The sequence below is a fragment of the Opisthorchis viverrini genome (genome assembly GCF_000715545.1).
Source record: "Opisthorchis viverrini unplaced genomic scaffold opera_v5_409, whole genome shotgun sequence".
NCBI classification, from domain to species: Eukaryota; Metazoa; Platyhelminthes; class Trematoda; order Opisthorchiida; family Opisthorchiidae; genus Opisthorchis; species Opisthorchis viverrini.
Window position 1 is genome coordinate 159,713 of NW_008752066.1, and position 21,946 is coordinate 181,658.

The following is a 21,946-nucleotide window of genomic DNA, read 5'->3' on the forward strand; positions in this document are numbered from 1 at the left end:
TATATATATATATATAATCAGTACATGGGGTCGTGATTATGTATAATCTCACATCCCGATGCATACGTAAAGCCCATTATCATGTCGATCGGGTCATTGCAAATCTTTTGGCGAATAGTCTACTACGATATGTCCAACAACGTACGTAACATGCTTACCATCTGAGAGTACATTGTCATACCTTCAGTTCGATAGATGATATTCACCAAGAGGTCGCCAAAGCCACAGCAGTTTACGGACTCCTTTGACAGATTTGCACACTTTCTACCATATGGAAGGAAAATGATTTCAATCAATCGGCCGCAGTTTTTGCATACTATTTGTTACATCACTGTGGTTAGAGGTAGTAAATTTCTGGTATCGCTGTACTCCTCCCTTCCATCTCGTTCTATTTCTATCCGAGATTGTAAACTGGTCTTAATGGTCAACCGAAAGGCAGATAATATGTTCCTCCAGCCAAGAAATTCACCAGTCAAGGTGATTTTAAAAAAACCAGTACCTTCCGGATTGAAGTTCACTCCTAATGCAACTGAGTATCTTTCGAAAATAAATAAAGTGCTGCGTGCAAGGTGCCCAAGCGTAATGCTCTACTGGTGATTTTTATGATGAATAATCATTAATGAGTTGAAGCAGGAAGATGGCTATTCGGACGAAGATGCCTAAATTAAAGTGTCATAAGATACGAAACTAGCCGTAAGGTTTCGATGGATATTTTGAGCTAGTCTGGAATTTTTCCGCAACATCCCCGAATTCGTTCACTTTTCTAGCAGAATTCGACAGTTTTTGCTACCCAAAATTTTGTTAGTCACCATATCGAAAAAATTTTCGGGAGTTTAACCCTTGAGAAAAAGAACTCCACCAAAGGGGTTCTTGTTTAGCCCTGATAGGTATTCCAAATGACAGAACATTCAATGAGTCAAGATGGTTTCTTATATGCGTATTTCCTTTTGTTGTACCTTGGTCATCAAAGGTATACACGAACTTCTCAAGGGAGATTGCTGAAAGATATCAATTAGCAATTCCATCTTCAATGAGCTGGTGTTTAAGGCGAGGATAATCGTCGGTAAAATGTGGTTAAAGAAACCATGTGATCATGTTCTCAGAGAAGCTGAAATACACTTCGGGACACATCTCTTGCTGAAATTCTTCCAACATTCATGGATCCTTGTGCTACACAGAAAACAAATTCTGCTTTCGGATCCAAAATCAATGTTTTTTACATCCTGCTTGACTGGAGGTTTATGCATACGATACAGGTGAATATTCTGTTTTTCGCTGGAAGCGATTCGACAACAGACATTTATTTCAAAACAGGTCCACCATACCACTGATTTTAGCTGTATAATCCACTCTTTTTTTGCGAGACTTACTGATGGAATTTGTATGTTTGGTGCTGTTTTGAAGAATCGTAAATGGTACTACTACTACCGAACCATCGGCACCAAAGAAATCATGTCTTGGCTCATACTACCTTCACTGGAAAATGTTTTTAATAAAAAATTGTCAACCTTATTTCCCAACCAGTCTTAAGTAAAATATGATATACTAACAAATAGGGTAGAGGCTAGCCTCACCACCGATGACGTTTACTTACCCTAACAGTGATGTGAAGATGGATGGTTTCCTCTGTCAGTACGAATTTCTTGGCTTTTTCCTTTTGCGCAAGTCTGTTCATTTGCAAATATATGACCCAAATTTTTTGCACGGAAGATTAACATGAAAAGCGGTCAGCCCAAGATTGATTTACACCTGCATTCCACAGACTTTGTCCCGATAGCAATAGCATATTTTGGGTAGAATCACGTGCCCCAACATTATCTCAGGACAACTTCGCACACGATCGACAGCGGTAAAAGAAATGGTCTTGGTCAATGGAAAAATAGGTCATGCCAGCTTTGGTTGAATGCGCACCAAACATTTTTCAGCATCCTAACCGCATACTAAATTATGCGTGAACTTGGCCAATGGAGTGCTGCTCGCACGAACACGTATATTGGAAACAAAGGGTCGATAGTCTTTGGACTGCAGCAAAGACCATTGGCAGTGCAAAAAGCAGCTGGTTGGGCAATTATTCAGGTCGGAATATATGAGGAGAACTATCCGCCGAGTGAACGCAAAATGTTCTTTTTGTTCTTTTTGTTCTTTTTTGCTCATTTTGTTCTTTTTGCACTACAAAGACTTTGCGAAGATGGGAAATTTCCAAGCTGTGTTCGAACCGGTCGTGAAAGAATCACTTGCCAATAGGCATAAAAGTGCATGTACGAATCTTAAAATATTCATAGCCTCTCTGTTGAGATACAGTATCTAGTTCAGTCTAGCAGTCATTTTTGTTTGTTTTGCATTACCAACTGGATAATCATACTGAATCAGTGCGCAGGACCACTGCGTTCGATCTAGCCAAGGATTTGCTAAAAATGGAGCAACCCAGGGGAAAACAAACTCACCTTTTTGTAAATTAGCAAATTGGTCGTGATCAGAATGGCCAGCGGAGCAAGAAATTGTCCTATCACCAATGACGAGACAATGGTATTTGCGTGAACTTGCCAATGGAGTGCTGCTCGCACGAACACGTATATTGGAAACAAAGGGTCGATAGTCTTTGGACTGCAGCAAAGACCATTGGCAGTGCAAAAAGCAGCTGGTTGGGCAATTATTCAGGTCGGAATATATGAGGAGAACTATCCGCCGAGTGAACGCAAAATGTTCTTTTTGTTCTTTTTGTTCTTTTTTGCTCATTTTGTTCTTTTTGCACTACAAAGACTTTGCGAAGATGGGAAATTTCCAAGCTGTGTTCGAACCGGTCGTGAAAGAATCACTTGCCAATAGGCATAAAAGTGCATGTACGAATCTTAAAATATTCATAGCCTCTCTGTTGAGATACAGTATCTAGTTCAGTCTAGCAGTCATTTTTGTTTGTTTTGCATTACCAACTGGATAATCATACTGAATCAGTGCGCAGGACCACTGCGTTCGATCTAGCCAAGGATTTGCTAAAAATGGAGCAACCCAGGGGAAAACAAACTCACCTTTTTGTAAATTAGCAAATTGGTCGTGATCAGAATGGCCAGCGGAGCAAGAAATTGTCCTATCACCAATGACGAGACAATGGTATTTGTGTAGTAGATCACAGTTATGAACTTCGCCTTCTGCCTACTGCGGTTGGTACCGCCATGTAGATGGAATAGACTAGCTTCAGATGCCATAATGTCAGGTGAGAAGTAGTGCACACGAGAGTCCTGTAGTTGATTGTCAACCATCTGAATCTGCTGAACGAAGCTGATCAAACTGGGCACGGAAGCCAGTACGAATAGTGTGAAAGGAATCAAGCTGAGTACTAGCCGAATAAAAGATTTGACTTTCTTTAGAAGCGTCATAAACCAGATTTTTCTGTTTGTGAATTGAAAGACGGGCGAATTGCGTGTGGGGTAACAAACAATGTCTGCATTGTCACGCTTGCCATCCGAATGGCTAGTAGAGGTATGATTACAAAACCCATGCCGCACTTGTACAGGTCCACAAATTAACAATTTGAATTTGGTTGTCCAGCTTGGTCGTGGGGTCTGATCTGGCGTGCAGTTGGATGATCGCCGTTCACGGGGCCAGTGGATTCCCAGAGTTCGTTCCAAAGCAATCCAGAGTACAGCACTGATCTCTAGAGATTGGGCAATATCTGCAATAGCGCTGTTGGCAACCAAAAGGAGGGCGATCCATGGGATAAAGTATATACGATCCAAAATGGTACAAATACACCATAAGAGCAAACTAAATGAGACTGTAATATTGCTAATGGACAAGCCGAAAATTCCACGAACATAGCGCTGATGTCTTCGACTTCTAGGAGTCAATGGATTGGTCGGTGTAATCGGCATGCCAACCCTGGTTATGCTGACAGAAGAAGCACATTTTCTGATTGGAAGACCAACTGGTGCTGATTCATCAAGCTGCATGTCCAAAGTGGCCGTTGCTTGCAATTTTCTTGGAGCAATACAAGAAAAGATCCGCCTGAGATTGACACGCTTCTTCAACTGAACCGAATTAGTGCTCATTCTTCCTGACAAATAATAAGTTGTTGCTGGTCCACTCATTGAGAAACTGGAATTTTTACCTTGTGATGCCGGTTTCGTAAGGCGGGTTAAATAAAGCAGTCCAAAATTAGCTACCAACGCCAACAATGCGAGTAGCAGCGTGAGGACTATACCAACGGGGAAACGGGAAGCGGGTGAAAGATTGGGGTCCACATTCGCAGAACTGTTGGCACTGACTGTGAGTTTGAAGTTTGGAGTCACACTCGGGTAGGGTTGATGACCTCCGGAAATATGTATTACCGGCTTTGTTATATTGATGAGAGGTTTGGATAGAATAAAGGGAATGGAGAATGATATGTCTTTAGTTGTACCAACTCTCTGTTGCCAGTGGTGTATTCCGCACCAGTTTTCCTGTCGGGACCACATGTTTTGGATGCGGTGAGATCACATGTCTTGTCTATTGCCGCATACCCATACGAGCATAATTTAAGCGCGAACGGGCAGATGCCGTGCTTTCAAATATAATGCTAGTGTCTACAAGGTCGCTGGCGGAGCGATGCGCTGATTGGTTAGCTTAACGCGTCCGGTGTGTGAATCCGCACACATGTCAAATACGATTTGCCGTCCTATTAATCCATTTTATGACTCACTCGAACTGCCATGCTGAATGCAAAACACAGACGAGGTATTATGCATTAAAATCAATCTGAAGCATCTTAATACGGAGTCCATTCAGGTAAATAACCCTAGACCTAACGGACGTTATATTGAGCATTATTCTCAGGTTATTTGGTGGTAACTGTGACTTACAGTAAGATAAAAAATGAAAACAAGTATCGAAGTCACTGTGGCATCCATGCTATGTAAAATAACAAATCACCCGCTTATAGAACAGAAGAAATTGATGACGTCTTTATTTTTATCATTAATTTCTGGAATATTCTGGATTATATAATATTTATCAGTGAAGTACTACCATATGCACACCAATTTTGGTTCTGGAGAGAGATTCACTTTAACCCAGCTAAATTCGCCCATGATATTCGTAAGCAATCAAATATGCTACACCAAGCTACCTCAGGTTTCAGTTGGCACCATATTTGAGGCATCGCGATGCATTGTAGTGACGTAATACACAACTCATAGCGTTCCTGAAAACTATCTGACAGCCCACGACCCGTTTTACCCTTCCTGAGGCTCAACATGTAGGCGAGGTCGACGAGTTTTCGTCAGCCTGATGTTCTACTTGAACTCAAATTAGTGTGCAAATAATTTTACTTCGCTAATTTCGTGCAATTTGGTGTCAAGTAGAACATAACTTTGACGCAAACTCAGAGACTGCGCCCACCTGATCCAAGAAGGGCGAAATCGGTTGTTGGCTGTAGAGTAGTTTTCAACAAATTTATGAGTGGCGTATTGCGTATATATAATATAATACATATAGAGGCCTTTCGAAGTTTTTTCTGGATGACACAATGGCACCATACTCCCGTCAAGCATATTTTTCAAGTCAGAAACTCTCGTATAAGGTTAGGGAAATTAATTTTTAGCAGTTACCATTACAGTAGGTACAGGAGCAGCTGGCAAGCTACAAATAAAACTAGATACATAAGCTACAAGAGAACAATTGTTGCACCTGAAGATTAATCTGCTTAAATTCAGGGCTATATTAATTCGGAACTCGTTCACCAATTTAACTGCGAATTATCCTCAGTTAATGTAGGACCTAGGAGAACATTTCGGTCTTTTCATAGCGTTTATGGGATGTATATGACTGTTTTCGTAATTGATTGGCTATTTTGACACAAAGCATCGACGTGAATGAGAGAAAACAGTTTTATGTTTAGTGTTCTCTACCAATGCGGTTGACTTTCATAGACCACAATGCCATAGAATATTTGAAAATGGCGTGCAACGTAATGTCTCAAAAAGGGTGCAAACCCGTTTTTGTAATGATGACCATCGATTTGATAAAACGGTTGTCAAATGCAACAACAACATCTTTATGGAGTTCATTAGATGTTGAACGAAATCTTCCTGAAGGACATTGTGGTCTTATGGCTGTGAAGTCGAAAGCGACTCTATCGTTTTTGTTACGCTTCAGTGGGCAGAAAAATTGACAGCTACCTGAGCAACCGGAGGATTTTACAGCCATAGATGATACCCGGTTACTGACAATCAGGACCATCATTATCTGTCCAACTTTGTTACAAATAACCATGTTGAACAGATCCCTCAAACCGTTGCACCCGTTTCAAAGCTATTTTGTCTGAGTAGGTAGGTTACCACAACTTCTTTGGTACTTCCTCGCTGGTTTACCGTCAATCCATTCATTGATCTCCAAGCATTTGTTAGCTTGTAAAACAGACTCCTGTGATTTGGTTAGCATTATTTTTATGTATTTTTCAAACTCATGCATTCAGTTGCAAGATTAATTCACTTAAAAGATCACATCGTAATTGGAACAATTATGTCAGTTGCCCTCTTTTAAGTTTACAAGCATCTTACATACTGGCGCATGGCTTCTTGAATAAATCCAGCTGAAATGGCTTAATTATTTCTGCACATTTATTTCGGTCGTTGTTCTGATCACTCCGCACCGGTTGTTTCGGTGTGTATGTCGTCCAGCGCTGTTTAAACATATTTAAAACATTTAATAATGACTGGTATAGACTTTAGTATCTAATGAATTGGCAAGACACTCCTCAAGGCAAAGCGTCTAGATTTGGAGCTGGTCGTAAACCTGTCTACTTTGTTTAGGGACGTTCAAACGTACCTTTCCGTGCTCACATTGGTTCTAGGCGGTTGAACTGAACATATGACCTTGCGGCGTTTCTTTGGACAACATTTTGGTCTTCTGTGGGGTGGGATTCAATGTGTATTTTTGTGTAAGGCTTTGTTCTTTTTACCATAGTGCCTCGTTCTCATCTAACTCTTCTGGAACTTACATTTTATTCTTTCTACTAACAAGTGTCCTTGTGCAGGAGATACCTGACTAGATTTATTAATTCGTATTTGGCAACAATGTACTTTTATTGCTTTAAATGACCATCTTGAAAACATTATTCTTCAAGGTACATTTAAAATCCGTTCCATTTTTGGGATTTCCGAAAAAATAGATGGCCTGGCTATGGATAATAGAAAGGTTCAAATGATAGAATGTTTATAAGGCAATTGAATAGAAGTGTCCATATAGTGACATGTAGGATATATTCTGCTCAGCATCAGCAAAGGGCTCCATGAGAATATTGCTATCCGTCTGAGTTCTGTTCACCTTGGGGAGTGGACAGGGGCTTTGTATCTTTCTTTTGTGTCCCACTTATTCGATGCTGGAACAGATCCGTATGCATGTCGCAAAACCAAACGGACCAAACACTACATCACCATTACACCACTTCTGCACCGGTTACACACAAACATGAATTGGTAACACCTCAAATTGATTGCGTACCCAAACCGCGTGAAAGTTTTAGCAGCCAAACAACAGTGCTAGTGGATATTCGAAAAAAGCGTTTTGAGGCACCGTTGCCTGAATTTGAAATCTTAACATTTAGTACTACAATCTACGTAACGCTGTCGTTTTTAAGAACTATTTCGAGATAGACGCGTACATGGAGCAAAATGTCGGGATCACCGGAACAGCTGTTGCTTAATTGACAAGTTGTGTAAAACGTCACCTGATGAGAAGAGGATATGAGATACAAACAGTGTGCAAATAATTTTACTTCGCTAATTTCGTGCAATTTGGTGTCAAGTAGAACATAACTTTGACGCAAACTCAGAGACTGCGCCCACCTGATCAGCTCCAAGAAGGGCGAAATCGGTTGTTGGCTGTAGAGTAGTTTTCAACAAATTTATGAGTGGCGTATTGCGTATATATAATACACATTATATAGAGGCCTTTCGAAGTTTTTTCTGGATGACACAATGGCACCATACTCCCGTCAAGCATATTTTTCAAGTCAGAAACTCTCGTATAAGGTTAGGGAAATTAATTTTTAGCAGTTACCATTACAGTAGGTACAGGAGCAGCTGGCAAGCTACAAATAAAACTAGATACATAAGCTACAAGAGAACAATTGTTGCACCTGAAGATTAATCTGCTTAAATTCAGGGCTATATTAATTCGGAACTCGTTCACCAATTTAACTGCGAATTATCCTCAGTTAATGTAGGACCTAGGAGAACATTTCGGTCTTTTCATAGCGTTTATGGGATGTATATGACTGTTTTCGTAATTGATTGGCTATTTTGACACAAAGCATCGACGTGAATGAGAGAAAACAGTTTTATGTTTAGTGTTCTCTACCAATGCGGTTGACTTTCATAGACCACAATGCCATAGAATATTTGAAAATGGCGTGCAACGTAATGTCTCAAAAAGGGTGCAAACCCGTTTTTGTAATGATGACCATCGATTTGATAAAACGGTTGTCAAATGCAACAACAACATCTTTATGGAGTTCATTAGATGTTGAACGAAATCTTCCTGACGGACATTGTGGTCTTATGGCTGTGAAGTCGAAAGCGACTCTATCGTTTTTGTTACGCTTCAGTGGGCAGAAAAATTGACAGCTACCTGAGCAACCGGAGGATTTTACAGCCATAGATGATACCCGGTTACTGACAATCAGGACCATCATTATCTGTCCAACTTTGTTACAAATAACCATGTTGAACAGATCCCTCAAACCGTTGCACCCGTTTCAAAGCTATTTTGTCTGAGTAGGTAGGTTACCACAACTTCTTTGGTACTTCCTGGCTGGTTTGCCGTCAATCCATTCATTGATCTCCAAGCATTTGTTAGCTTGTAAAACAGACTCCTGTGATTTGGTTAGCATTATTTTTATGTATTTTTCAAACTCATGCATTCAGTTGCAAGATTAATTCACTTAAAAGATCACATCGTAATTGGAACAATTATGTCAGTTGCCCTCTTTTAAGTTTACAAGCATCTTACATACTGGCGCATGGCTTCTTGAATAAATCCAGCTGAAATGGCTTAATTATTTCTGCACATTTATTTCGGTCGTTGTTCTGATCACTCCGCACCGGTTGTTTCGGTGTGTATGTCGTCCAGCGCTGTTTAAACATATTTAAAACATTTAATAATGACTGGTATAGACTTTAGTATCTAATGAATTGGCAAGACACTCCTCAAGGCAAAGCGTCTAGATTTGGAGCTGGTCGTAAACCTGTCTACTTTGTTTAGGGACGTTCAAACGTACCTTTCCGTGCTCACATTGGTTCTAGGCGGTTGAACTGAACATATGACCTTGCGGCGTTTCTTTGGACAACATTTTGGTCTTCTGTGGGGTGGGATTCAATGTGTATTTTTGTGTAAGGCTTTGTTCTTTTTACCATAGTGCCTCGTTCTCATCTAACTCTTCTGGAACTTACATTTTATTCTTTCTACTAACAAGTGTCCTTGTGCAGGAGATACCTGACTAGATTTATTAATTCGTATTTGGCAACAATGTACTTTTATTGCTTTAAATGACCATCTTGAAAACATTATTCTTCAAGGTACATTTAAAATCCGTTCCATTTTTGGGATTTCCGAAAAAATAGATGGCCTGGCTATGGATAATAGAAAGGTTCAAATGCTAGAATGTTTATAAGGCAATTGAATAGAAGTGTCCATATAGTGACATGTAGGATATATTCTGCTCAGCATCAGCAAAGGGCTCCATGAGAATATTGCTATCCGTCTGAGTTCTGTTCACCTTGGGGAGTGGACAGGGGCTTTGTATCTTTCTTTTGTGTCCCACTTATTCGATGCTGGAACAGATCCGTATGCATGTCGCAAAACCAAACGGACCAAACACTACATCACCATTACACCACTTCTGCACCGGTTACACACAAACATGAATTGGTAACACCTCAATTTGATTGCGTACCCAAACCGCGTGAAAGTTTTAGCAGCCAAACAACAGTGCTAGTGGATATTCGAAAAAAGCGTTTTGAGGCACCGTTGCCTGAATTTGAAATCTTAACATTTAGTACTACAATCTACGTAACGCTGTCGTTTTTAAGAACTATTTCGAGATAGACGCGTACATGGAGCAAAATGTCGGGATCACCGGAACAGCTGTTGCTTAATTGACAAGTTGTGTAAAACGTCACCTGATGAGAGGAGAATATGAGATACAAACAGCATAATGTGTTGGGGCTCGTATGTTACCTTGAAAACGTTTTTATGTAACTTCGTAAACGTTTGGTTTATCCGAAACACCAATTTGTCTACCCATAAACAGGCTTGAATAGAGCACCGACAAAAAGGCGTTAGGAACAAGTTTGGTGAAGTGAANCCAAGGACAATCTCAAAAACAACCCATTGAGCTGTTATAAAACGCCACTTGTCATATTGCTAAGCACTCCCACGACAGTTGGCCGCTGGGTTCATCTTTTTGTGGGCAAGCGTTTTTAGGTAGATGCAGTCCAAGTATTTCTTCCAACCTTTTTTTCAGTTTTACTCTAAATTGTAGGCAAATGGTGAACTAGGTTTGTTTTTAGCCTTTATTGGTGCCAAAGGGAGACCCAATTGAATCTTTTCACATGAGTGCATTTCGCTGCTCTGTGTGCATTTTAGGTTCAAGTATAACAGTGTTGAGGGAGAACTCGCTGACTAAGCCTACCCGGTGAGTCTCAAGAGGGGGCTGTCTCAAGAGGGGGGCTGTCCGTGAATTTCCAGCTACCTTGGATGAGTGTGTTTGGGTATCCAGGAGATCATGCCAGATGAAAGATCAGGTGGTCAGTTTGCAGCACATTCTTTCAAAGAAGAAAGCACAAAAGAAATTTCGTTTTTTCCTCTGACATCACATAATATGTTAATAAGTGCACCTCGCAAACCAGGAATACAATATTGGGAAGCACTTCGTTTCCGTTACATGGGCTTCGTCATACCGAGCGAGCAGTTCGCTCGAGTGATTCGGTGGATGAAGTGCTGATCAGCAAGAACTCTGATAATGGGCTTAGACAGTTTGAATGTCATTAAAAATGCCTGAGGGCCGGACGCTTTTAAACTGGGTGAAATACTTTAAGTCTTAGACTCAAAATGGAGAAGGCGTTCACTAGTGTTTCCAGCTGATCTGTAAGTAGCCGATCTCAGTAACATTTACAGTATTCTAGACTATGCGTTCCAACTGCAATAATCATCCAACTCTCTCGGTTTAAGTATCCGTGACAGTGTTTAGTATTCGAAACAGGCCAATAGTGGCCTGTTTTGGAGGATATTCCAGCGGAGAATTTCTCCCCAGATGAGGTTACTTTTAAGCCGGTATCTTTCTATGGGCATCTGCGGGGTAAATTTTAATATATCTGGAAAAAAACGCGCATAATAGAAAAAAAGCATAGGTGTTTCATGGCTTGCCACCGACACTCTCCTGAAAGAGTGCGTTCCAAAATATATCACTTCTGTTAAATCCTCTCAAATGTTTTCTGTGAACTCACTGTACGTTCGCTAGCTGCATAGACCGAGACAAAATGGAAAATAATGCTGACGTTGACATTCAAATTCAGTCTGGCTAGGATCTTCAGATGAGGTTTGATGTTTAGATATTTGACGCCGCGGGGTACTGGAACTCCGCGTATATCCACTTGCCTTATTTATTTTGACTTTGTAGCCCTTCGTTTTTCTAATAAAGTAAACACACATGATAATAGATATTTGACGTTCAGGTATGACTTTCTAACATACACAAAAGAGTACTGCGGAATACTGAACCAAAACTTATTATTTTTTGCGCAATGAATCATCTCCGAAGAACTAACTGAAACCTCACAACGCATATATATATATATATATATACATATATATNAACCAGCTGTGAGAATTTGTTATACCATTTTGTATCGCATACATCGGTTTACTTGAATCAAATAGAGATCCATTGCACTGCTTTCAAGGTTGGAATGTCTTTTCAATAGTAATCTGTTCGACTGTTTTAAGTATAATACGGAGAAAAATCATACGCACTTAGTATACTAAACGGAAGCAGTCAGTAAAAGTTCCATTTCCTCGAAGTAAGAGAACATTTTGCATTATCTTTACCAGGCCTAACCCGACTTGCAGTAACTGTTTGACCCGCATACTAAAGCGCTCCACTCCATATACTCAAGCCCAATGTTGTCTACTTTTGTGGACACCGGCCTTGCAAAGTGACATTGGTCGTCTGATTATTTTCAGCGTTTTCATTGATTTTTCGCTGACCTTGCATTCTTTCATAATCTACGCATGTGCAACAGCCATTGGTTCCTTGGCGATACGACACCGATAGCGCTGCACATACTCTTCGGCTGCCGACGACGGATTCCTTTATGAAAGAGACGCTCGGCTGAGTTTAGTTAATCCGCGTTCAGAACCACATTTCTATACAAATAAGTTTATTTTTATGAGCTATTGATTTACTTGTTAGCCTCAACGTCTTCGATCACGCAATGCTTTGTTCACATAGACTGGTCACATTCCAGTTTCAGTTTAGGATAACACAGGATATTACTGCGAACAGGTTTTCATGAAATGCACATAATATTGATATGATTTTAGTAATGCATTGTTTTGAATCACATCTGTGAATAAACATGAGTTCAATATGGAATTTTTGTTGTTTCATATAATGTCCAAATCCGTTTGTATGTGCGGGGAATATCTTCACTTTGTGTATGTTATTCACCCTATCACGCCAAATACCAATGGTCAAAAAAGGGCACAAAATTTCGTGTACAGTGGGTTTACGGATAAGACCTCTCATCTTCAATCACGAATGAGCATCTCCCGTAAAGAAGAGTTTGAATCTAACATACCTCTTGTGCTATTTAACAGCGAGTTTTTTAAAAAAAACAAATCGACTAAAAATGCTGACAGAATAGGATTTGACAAAATGCATATCAATACTTAAAGGGTCGTCAGCTGTTGTCCACAAAAAACTTCCCACATTCTTAATGGGACAGGAGGTTGTCAATAAGACAGGCTACAGTACAGAAATGTAGCTGAGGAAAAGGTAGCTGCTGTCAAATGGAAAATATTACCGCAGTTTTTTATTCCGTGTCCATTTTTTTGACATGCTACCAGATGATAACTGCATTCCATACATTCCTTTCCGGTAATTCCTTTACTTCACCTCAGCCGGTTAGACATTTTCTCGGACCAATTATGTTTAAAATATGGTAAATAGTGCTTCTTAAATGCATGTTTTGTTTAATTTAAAGCACTATAAAGTTTGCGATAAAGTCCAGGATAGACGTCAAATAAAACAGCCACAAAATATTCGTGTTAGACAGTTTGCCGAGATTCCAGTGCATCTCTAATTGTTGACTTGATCCGTCCACATTTATTTCAAATATCAAAAACGGACATATTGCTGAAAAGACTTCAGTAAATCGCAGAAGAATGTATGATATTACACGAATGATTCGATAACTCATCGTGCCTAGTTGGACGCTAATTTTCCATTAATGCAGATGAGGGACTCAGCCAAAACACTCAAGTGAGACCAACGGTTCTACTGTTCATCAGACGGCCAAATTACCCACCCAGAGATAAGGTCCGTAAATGTCACATGGTGGAAACTTTCAAGATAGCTTTGATCACCGACCAGTAAACGGAAAGACTAGCCGACAAATCAAGGAGAAAACGAACCCATTCTATTAATTCTAATCAATGTTCAAACGAGTAGCCACCTCAGCTCAGTATGTCATGCAAATAGACTCACTGAAACAGCACCACCCAAAAAGTTGCTGAAAATTCTCCCAAAACACTCCTTTGGTCCTTACGGGTGACTCGGCTGAATTCCAGCTGAGTTTTTTGGCGATATACTGCGGTATCTCGAATACCGTACTAGCTGAAAAACGAGGCATCTTTTGTGTAGCACATTCAGTTGAAGACTAACAAAAACGAGAAATTCAGCTGATCCTCAGCCAAGTCGACCTCCAAAAAAAAACGATTTGAGTGCAAATAATTGTATTTTGACAAAAAAACCGCAGTAAATTATTCTGCGTCTAGCAATAGGGTTAAACGGCTTACTGACCATCCTTACTATTCACGTTACTAATGCACCTTCAACGTTATATAGTATGGTGAATATAACCTTGAGTATCAATTCCGATAAGCCAACTTTGAGGTTTCGATGTGACAATAAATTGACAAAGGCGCTGTTTAGGGATTGGAAATTCTGCTTTTTGCATTAAGGGCACAGGTATGTTTGATGTACTGCTAAATGCAATGTTTCTTATCGAAGGCAAAAAAACATAATGGAGATAATTTCCAACCATTTTTTCAGGTTTGAGCTAGCCTGAATCTGTAAATTTTTTTGTCAGTTGTTTAGGATGGTGAAAAGCTTGGGAAGGATTTAATGTAGATGTCACAAATATTGGTAGACACAAGAACTCCCCCCTCTTCTCTTCAGCGCCTATACTAGTGATCCCGAGGGTTGGTTCCAAAAAACGCGGAAAAACGCTAACACTCTGGTGGTTTACGGTTTTCGTCAATCGACCGAACAAAAATATGACTTGCGGCCCCATCAAATATTATTTTTAAGCATGGACACAACTGTTCCGTAGATGTGCATTTTCTTTTTACCACCTAACTCTCCTCCTTGTATCCATCATGGTTGGATCAGAAAAGTTTCATCAACCCATTTAAACAGTCTCTCAAAATGTCCTAAAACTTAATGATGACATTCCGTTTGACTCATAAAAATTGACAGTGGCGGAATCGGTATGGTAATGGATATTTTGCATGAAAAACAACTTGAGTGGCAGTTGGAAAAGTAAATTTTGAAGCTGATTCATCGGTTCTGAGTAGGTGATGCTCAAGTAATACACCGACTGTTTGAACATCTTGGCCACACATACAACTGACATATCTGCTGTCGTAGTGTTTACACCAGAAAAACGTCGTCAGGTCAGTGTAAGAGCTTCTCCACTCTTAACTCGTTGAAATACGAAGTGTTTACTAGAACACACCAGGTCACTCGTCCTCATCATCTTTGACAACATAACACCAGCGTTCAACGCTGATGCTTCGCAGCCTAACATCATTTATGTATTTGAAAGCCCTCTCCTGAAATATGAATGAATTTGGGTAGGGAAGGAAGTTAGTGCTAGCGCAATACAATCGGTGTGAGGTCTCTAAAACTTCAGATACCCATTCAGACCACCTGGATAGAAAATGACAACCACGACGCGATTAACATCGAATATCATCCATATCTTGTAGCTTCTTCAACAATGAGGATAATACGGACTCTTTCCTGTAAGGCGAGTAGCACTGGCAGTGGGTAGCTATTTGTTGATCGCTTTCAATTCCATCTGCCAAGTCTGTGCTCACGCCAGTCTGACCTGTATACGCTTAACAACATTCTTTTGGGTAGACGATTATTCAGTTCGCGCTATGCATGGTCTAATCACCACGACCTCCACCACCACCATCACAGTTTTTGGTGCTAGAGTCACCCTTGGATTAAAGTCCGCGTTGCACAACCAAACATTCACTTCCCAACTGTTTCTTTGCGGATTTGCCTGCAAAACCCCAATAGACTAGCTCACTAGGCACCAGGTCACTACGCAAAAGTGTGGTATACTTGAGTTTGCAACTGCTAACTAAAAGGTTGCAACATTATGACTGTTCTGTGGGGTTCGTGAGGACATGCACTGAAGGCGTGACATTCGGCAAGTGTGACACTGTATTTTGGAAAATTATCTGCCCTGAGCTACTCTTATAACTAGACAGCATATTACCAATGGTGGTTCAACACCTTTTTTGGTAGTAAAGTGGATATATTCTGCGACAAAACTATAAGTTTTCAACCTGAATGGACCGAATCACTACGTGCATAACAAATTAGCGCGGAGCAAGTCATACTGATGGAACCGCAAATTCTGGAGAATATGTGCATCTCTGGATCCTAAGTTATTTCCAAAATACCGGAGAAAAACGTTACAACCCCCTATAGCAAAGCTTCTTGTTACAAATCAAGTTAGTTTCACTTTATACTGGCTGTTCCTCTTCGCCACCATAACTCACCTCTTTTGTGAATGGATGAGGTCACTTCAGTGAATTTTTTATAGGTTTAGCTATGGGCTCAAAAATAACTTGGCGCGACCCACAAGTAATTTTTACTTGGTAAGGCAGTTTGTCACATTTTGTTTAGCTGGATGACCCACCCGATCTCTAAGTAGGTGATAACTAGCTGTGCCAGTTGCTATGATATCACTTTTCGGTACCATCAAGCAAACACCGTAGAGAATGCTTGAACTTAACAGTCCCCGATTTCATTTTTCAAAAAGCAGCTATTGTCATTTACACTGCTCTTTTGCTCCTCTCCAGGATATCTTAGCTTATAATCGGGTGATAGCACACACAGCCCTGAAGTTGTGTTTTTCCAGAACACCACCCACTTTGTGTTAGTGCGTAGCCGAATCTTCAGATGAAGTCAACGTCAGACGTCGTAGAATCTCCCATTTGGGTGATCCCAAAAAGTTTGAATGGCCTAAAATTAAGTTGAAGATCGCGAACTAGGGATTTATTTTATCAACACGTTAAATAAGCGTACTTTCAGTTACGTTCCCATATGAGAAACAAGATGGCTAAAAATGTGGAAATTACACCCATTGACTGAACTCAAAATTTATAAATAAAATAATAGTAGGCTGTCGAAAAGATTTCATCGCATTGTAAGTAGCAACTTACATAAAATTGTTATGCAAACTGGCCGTTTCCCCAATTGCTTATAGATAACCGAAACTGATGAAAGCAAGCGTGAGCCCTCTTGATACTTTTACTCATCAGAATAGTACTAAATTTGAATTGGCAATAACCTTAATGTTCTAAATAAATGAAGAGCATTGTGCCCGTTGTTGGGCGTGGGCGAATGGGCTTCCTTTGTTTTTGAGCTGAAGCTAAGAGCCTACGTCAACCAAGATAGAAATCACCATGCGACTACCAAGAGTGTTTTATCTCTTCCATTATGGAACAATCATCGAAAAGTCTCCTAAGGAGGTCAGAAGTTGTGATTGCTTACTTTTATTACGAATACCTAGACCGGTACTATTTTTATTGAGCACAACTCTAGGATACAGTGTGATTTATTTGCTTCAAAAATCCTCAATAAATAACAATCAGTTCACTTAATTTGTTCTCCTAAATTGCTTAATGCCATTCTACAGGTAAATAATATTGAATCAGGCATTTTTCGTTGGCCATCATCAGTTAAACGTTCTGAGACGTTTTGTTTTTTTTTCAGCGGGCGGGAATCCGATTTTGAAAGGTGCTGTGGTGTTATCGACATTTTTATGAGATCGTATCGTCGTTCTGAGATAAGGCAGTTTCCACCAATTGGACTTTCTTATGATCCTATAGTGAACTTATGGAATGAGTCTGTCGAACATTCCCATCAAACGACAGGTGTCAATACAATGCAAAACCAGAGACTAACATCTGCCCGATGCGTCCTCATGTCACCTATTATTACTGGGACTGCGGTGGGTGTCATGTCCATCGTGTCAGTTAACGCCTGAGTGCTAATATGTTTGCGTATGTGTTAGGGGATGGGAATCAATAGAATGCCATGGCCGAATCATCATCATCAGCATCATCAAAGACAGCAACATCAGTGCTGGCACTGATGCTTCACTGCCGTACCCATGACCGAATACCCGAGTCAGTGTGTTTGACCAGCCTCTGTGGAGTGCAGAAATCTGAGCAAGATTGTAGAGGACTCAACGACGATGCTTAATTCAGCTGCATTCTTTAGAGCCGCGGTTCGTTTACCCGATTTGAACTTCTGGATTTCTAGAAAATGCAAAGGATATAAGCGTCTCATTATCCGCGTCTTGTTGTATCGTGAAACGAGAATGGTCAAACCTCGTATGAGGGGTAATCGAAACTGACGCGAATTATCTTATCTGCGCCCTCAAAAGACTGTCCATAAATTCCAGAACGCCTAAAATTTAGGGTACTCTAAAAACAGTTAGACTATAGTGTAGAAAACTGAGGACCACCAATCTTTTGGTAAGTCTGAGTTTCGAAAAAAAATGCCGTGAACAGTACCAACCCACACAGGTGTTTTGTCACTCATTCCGTATTTTGGTAAAGTCATCTATGACTATGATAACTTAGAAGTTCATACAGAACTCCCAGCCTGGTTCAGGGCAGTCAGCGAATGGTTCCGATAATTTTTTGTTTTTATTCGTGGTTCCACAACGAGCTTTTTCTTCACTCCGTCACATTAAATATATGGATTACTAATATCGTTGACAACACACTGTTTTCCATCATTGTCTTCCAAACCTGTCATTATGAAACATCCCGGCATCACACAGCTAGACAACCAGGAGTAGTCACAGTCTGCTTCTGAATGCAAGGGAAGCTGCCTTGCCCGGTTTTTTAGTAAAAACGCAAAACTCCAACCGGTTAACGTTACTTTTTATCACCACGGATAAACTTTTGTACGCGACTCCTGTCCACGTTTGTACTTACGTAACCACCAGAATTCTGTAATTCCTAAACGATAAGATACACTTGGTCTTAGTTCATTGCTTGATCTCCTTTTCTACCGCTTCTTATGCTCAAGTCTCCCTTAGGATGCATTCACTTGCGTCGATTCACTTTTATCCCAACAGTTTACGTGTCCTTCGAACATCCACCCAAGGATTTGTCTGAGCAGACTTTCACAATGCACTCACTGCTGTTGGCTGATTGCGCACACTTGTGTTTTGAGGATATATGTTTTTGGCACGATTCCGTAGAACAGATGGTTGTCTTTCTACATGCTGTCACAGCTTTCACTCTCCTCCATAACACTAGGCAGTCTCAATTATTTATACGTTGCTGAAGCATAATGTACGGTGGATACAATAACCTTCCAATGTATTAAGTACCAAGGTCGACCCTACAAAAATCCTATCGATCACCCAATTTCTATTTGTGTCATAAACAAACGGAAAATCTGTGGTGAAAGTTCAAAAAGATCCAGCCCTGTGTCCCATCGGCCACTAGCTACTTGAACGGTGTGTACGCGAAATGATTTCAGTAAGAAAGAGGTGCTGAGCCATCCAGAAAACAATTATAGCAAACTGCAAAAGCATGAAGGAAGTTCCTAAGCAGAATCGATAATAGACATTTGACAATCGTAATGGCTACCTGGCTTTGACACTACCATATAATCTCGCCATAGTAACAAGGTGACTAAATTTTGGCAGCATACATTTTGGCAAGACATAGTAGCCAGAATGAACAAACTTGGTTGAAATAAGTGATTCTCCACTAAGAGCTCCAGTTTCGTGGCTGTGTAGCGTAACAAAGTCATTCCAGGTGTCCTATGAAGACATCGACTGAAGTTTACACCTGAACGCTTCTGGTCACAGAGACCCTAAAACAAAGAGAACATCACCTGTTCTTAATGGATCAAATTACTTCTTGAGATGAAAGTACATCCCATAGCACATGACTCTAATTTTGGAGTTTTCCTTCTTATTCCACAACGATAACCAAACAACATTCCTGAAGATGATTACCCAGCTCGGATTAACGATCGTCCGCTCTACCATCAATGAATGCAGCCGTGCTACCTTTATTCTCACACATTTCCATCCTTCAATTTTATCACTGTTAGGGTCTCTGCTATCATCTCAAAGAAGTCTGGTTGTAAGTGGGGAACCCAGACTATTTATTTCGCCAACCGAGAGACTCGGGTGAAACCAAATCGTTTTTTATAAATCCACATTGTTTCATACTGAATCACCGAAGGGTGGGTACATTGAAAATATGTGGATTCGAAGCAGCACATATATGAGTCCCTCAGTCAGTGATTTATGATTAAAATGCCATTCAAATAATACCTGACGGGTTTATGGGACTCAGTTTAACCGCTCCTGTGCGTGTTGTTTTGTTTGCCAATGACTATTTGCATACGCAACCGATGACCCCGGTCAAGTATTCTCTTTTCGGATACAAATTTTTTGAGGAAGGTGTACTAACTTATCGAAGAAGCACGTACAAAACCCTGGGAACGCTATAGGTCAAATGGTGATGATCAGATTTTCCCATATCATCAGCACCTTTTTAGACGAACAATAAATATGAGAATACGATAAAGAATGAAGGATTTGTAACTGTCCTTGGGAAGCTGGAAAACGGCTTCTTTTGTTAGGCTTCGAACAAGTTCAGACTGATGGACGCTAAGCTTATTCGGACAGGCAGAAGTGATAGTTGGAAAACGCTTAAAATCTACTAAGAGGTCATCGTTTTCGGGAAACTTGAGAAAATAATCATCAGATTTACTGCTGGACAGCGTTACACTTTTGACACGCGCCTTTTATCTCTTACTCGCTTGGCTGCCTGGGACCATCTTACCAGGGAAGATAGATAGGATTGATGTAGGATTACGGACTAGCTATACTCGGTGACCCCCGAAAAGAACAACTCCACAGCAGTCTGTCAGCTATCGTCTGGCACTAGCGTGAAGAATCAGGTTATCGTGGTGCTACAATGTGTCTTCTTAATAGTTTAGAAGAATTATGTACCGATTTTCTGGACTTTTCCTCTACAGGTATAGATTTTTTTAAGTAAAACCACACCCTTATCTTCCATCTTTATTGTTCAGTATAGCACCAGTGTTGGTGGCGGCGATGAGTTTGATGATAGTGATGGGCGTGTTCACCAGTACACAAAATGTAACGCACAATTTACTTAAGAATGCACCTGAACTCCCTAGGACAACCAATGTTCTCCTTGAGACCATTAACCCCACAACGGCACTACTGGTCACTCACTTAGAAGGACACGTTTAGACTGGTGACATCAGAACTAAAGGCGTACCATAAGAAATGTATGAAAACACGAACCGGATAGATCAGCTCACTAGCAAATCGCCGAGTTAACCACTAGTTACATAAAACAAAAGCTGTGTCAGCGCCTAACACGCTGAAGTGCGAATTTATTAACAGAGATATAACAGTGAACACAACCAGACTGAAATAAAATGTGTCTGAGAATACATGGTGTCCTGGTTGAATTTTACACACCCGTTTATCAGCAGGACATAGATTTCTTAACGTATTTCCCCGCCACCCCTGATACCCAAAATTGTTGCTGAGGTACCATATAAGAATCCCTGAGTTAGCAGCCTCATATATTTCGCAGCTCATATTTTTGCTGCCCTGTCAATGAGAAACAAGGGGAGTATCTAATGTGGCAACATCAGGAGAATTTCTATTCACAAAAGGGTTACGCTGACCGAATATTTGTGTCAACCCACAAGTTCAAGTGTCTTGCATAGCAGGAATTTGGCATTCTTTGAAAGCTGAAAGCATGCCAGATAAACTGCAAAATCTCACTAGAGCAAACAAACAAAGCACAACAGCACACATCATTTTTTGTTAGAGTGTAACGAAACCTGGCCACCCACATTTTTTTGAGCAACACCACATGTCATAGGCAATTGTGGGAAGTTAAAATAACCCAAGTCTTGATTAAAGTGATGAGTAAAAACCTAAAATATGAGTAGTCTATTTCGGCTTAAAGGGCCGCTACACTTCTCTGGTTGAAGCAGTAAAACATGCTTAGAACATAAAATTCTCAGGCACACTCAAGCGCACTTAGGATGGACTGCCGAATATCATCGCACAGCCCATGAAAAGTCTGTTCCTTTAAGTACTCGACTTCCACCATTTTTGAGCACTGCAAGAAATATGCGCCCGCATCGATAAGTAGAAGATTGTCTTAGAACTTCACTCGGATAGATGGAGACGCTCAGAAATTATCCCTTAAACTAACGACACCGCTCGACCCCTACTAGTACCAGCCTAGGATCTCTAAGCTTAGATCACCCTCAGAACAAGCGTCCTTGAGCCCTGCTTACGATGAGTACTCAAATGCCACAGAACGACAAAGAATCTTATAAAGTTGTCGGAGAGCA

General features: G+C 40.5%; 2 protein-coding genes across 2 annotated transcripts in view; one reads left to right on the top strand and one right to left on the bottom strand.

Moving 5' to 3' along the window:
• The window catches only part of T265_10802 (hypothetical protein), a gene marked incomplete at both ends in the record, with an annotated part of 22,245 nt that extends 17,754 nt beyond the window's left edge, over positions 1–4,491 (bottom strand). The window contains one exon of the mRNA XM_009177275.1: positions 3,027–4,491. Coding sequence (XP_009175539.1) covers positions 3,027–4,451 — 1,425 coding nt within the window. The remainder of the gene's footprint in view (positions 1–3,026) is intronic.
• The window catches only part of T265_10801 (hypothetical protein), a gene marked incomplete at both ends in the record, with an annotated part of 130,068 nt that overhangs the window by 9,868 nt on the left and 98,254 nt on the right, over positions 1–21,946 (top strand). Inside the window, one exon of the mRNA XM_009177276.1 lies at positions 17,273–17,510. Within this exon, the coding sequence (XP_009175540.1) occupies positions 17,273–17,510 (238 nt within the window). The remainder of the gene's footprint in view (positions 1–17,272; positions 17,511–21,946) is intronic.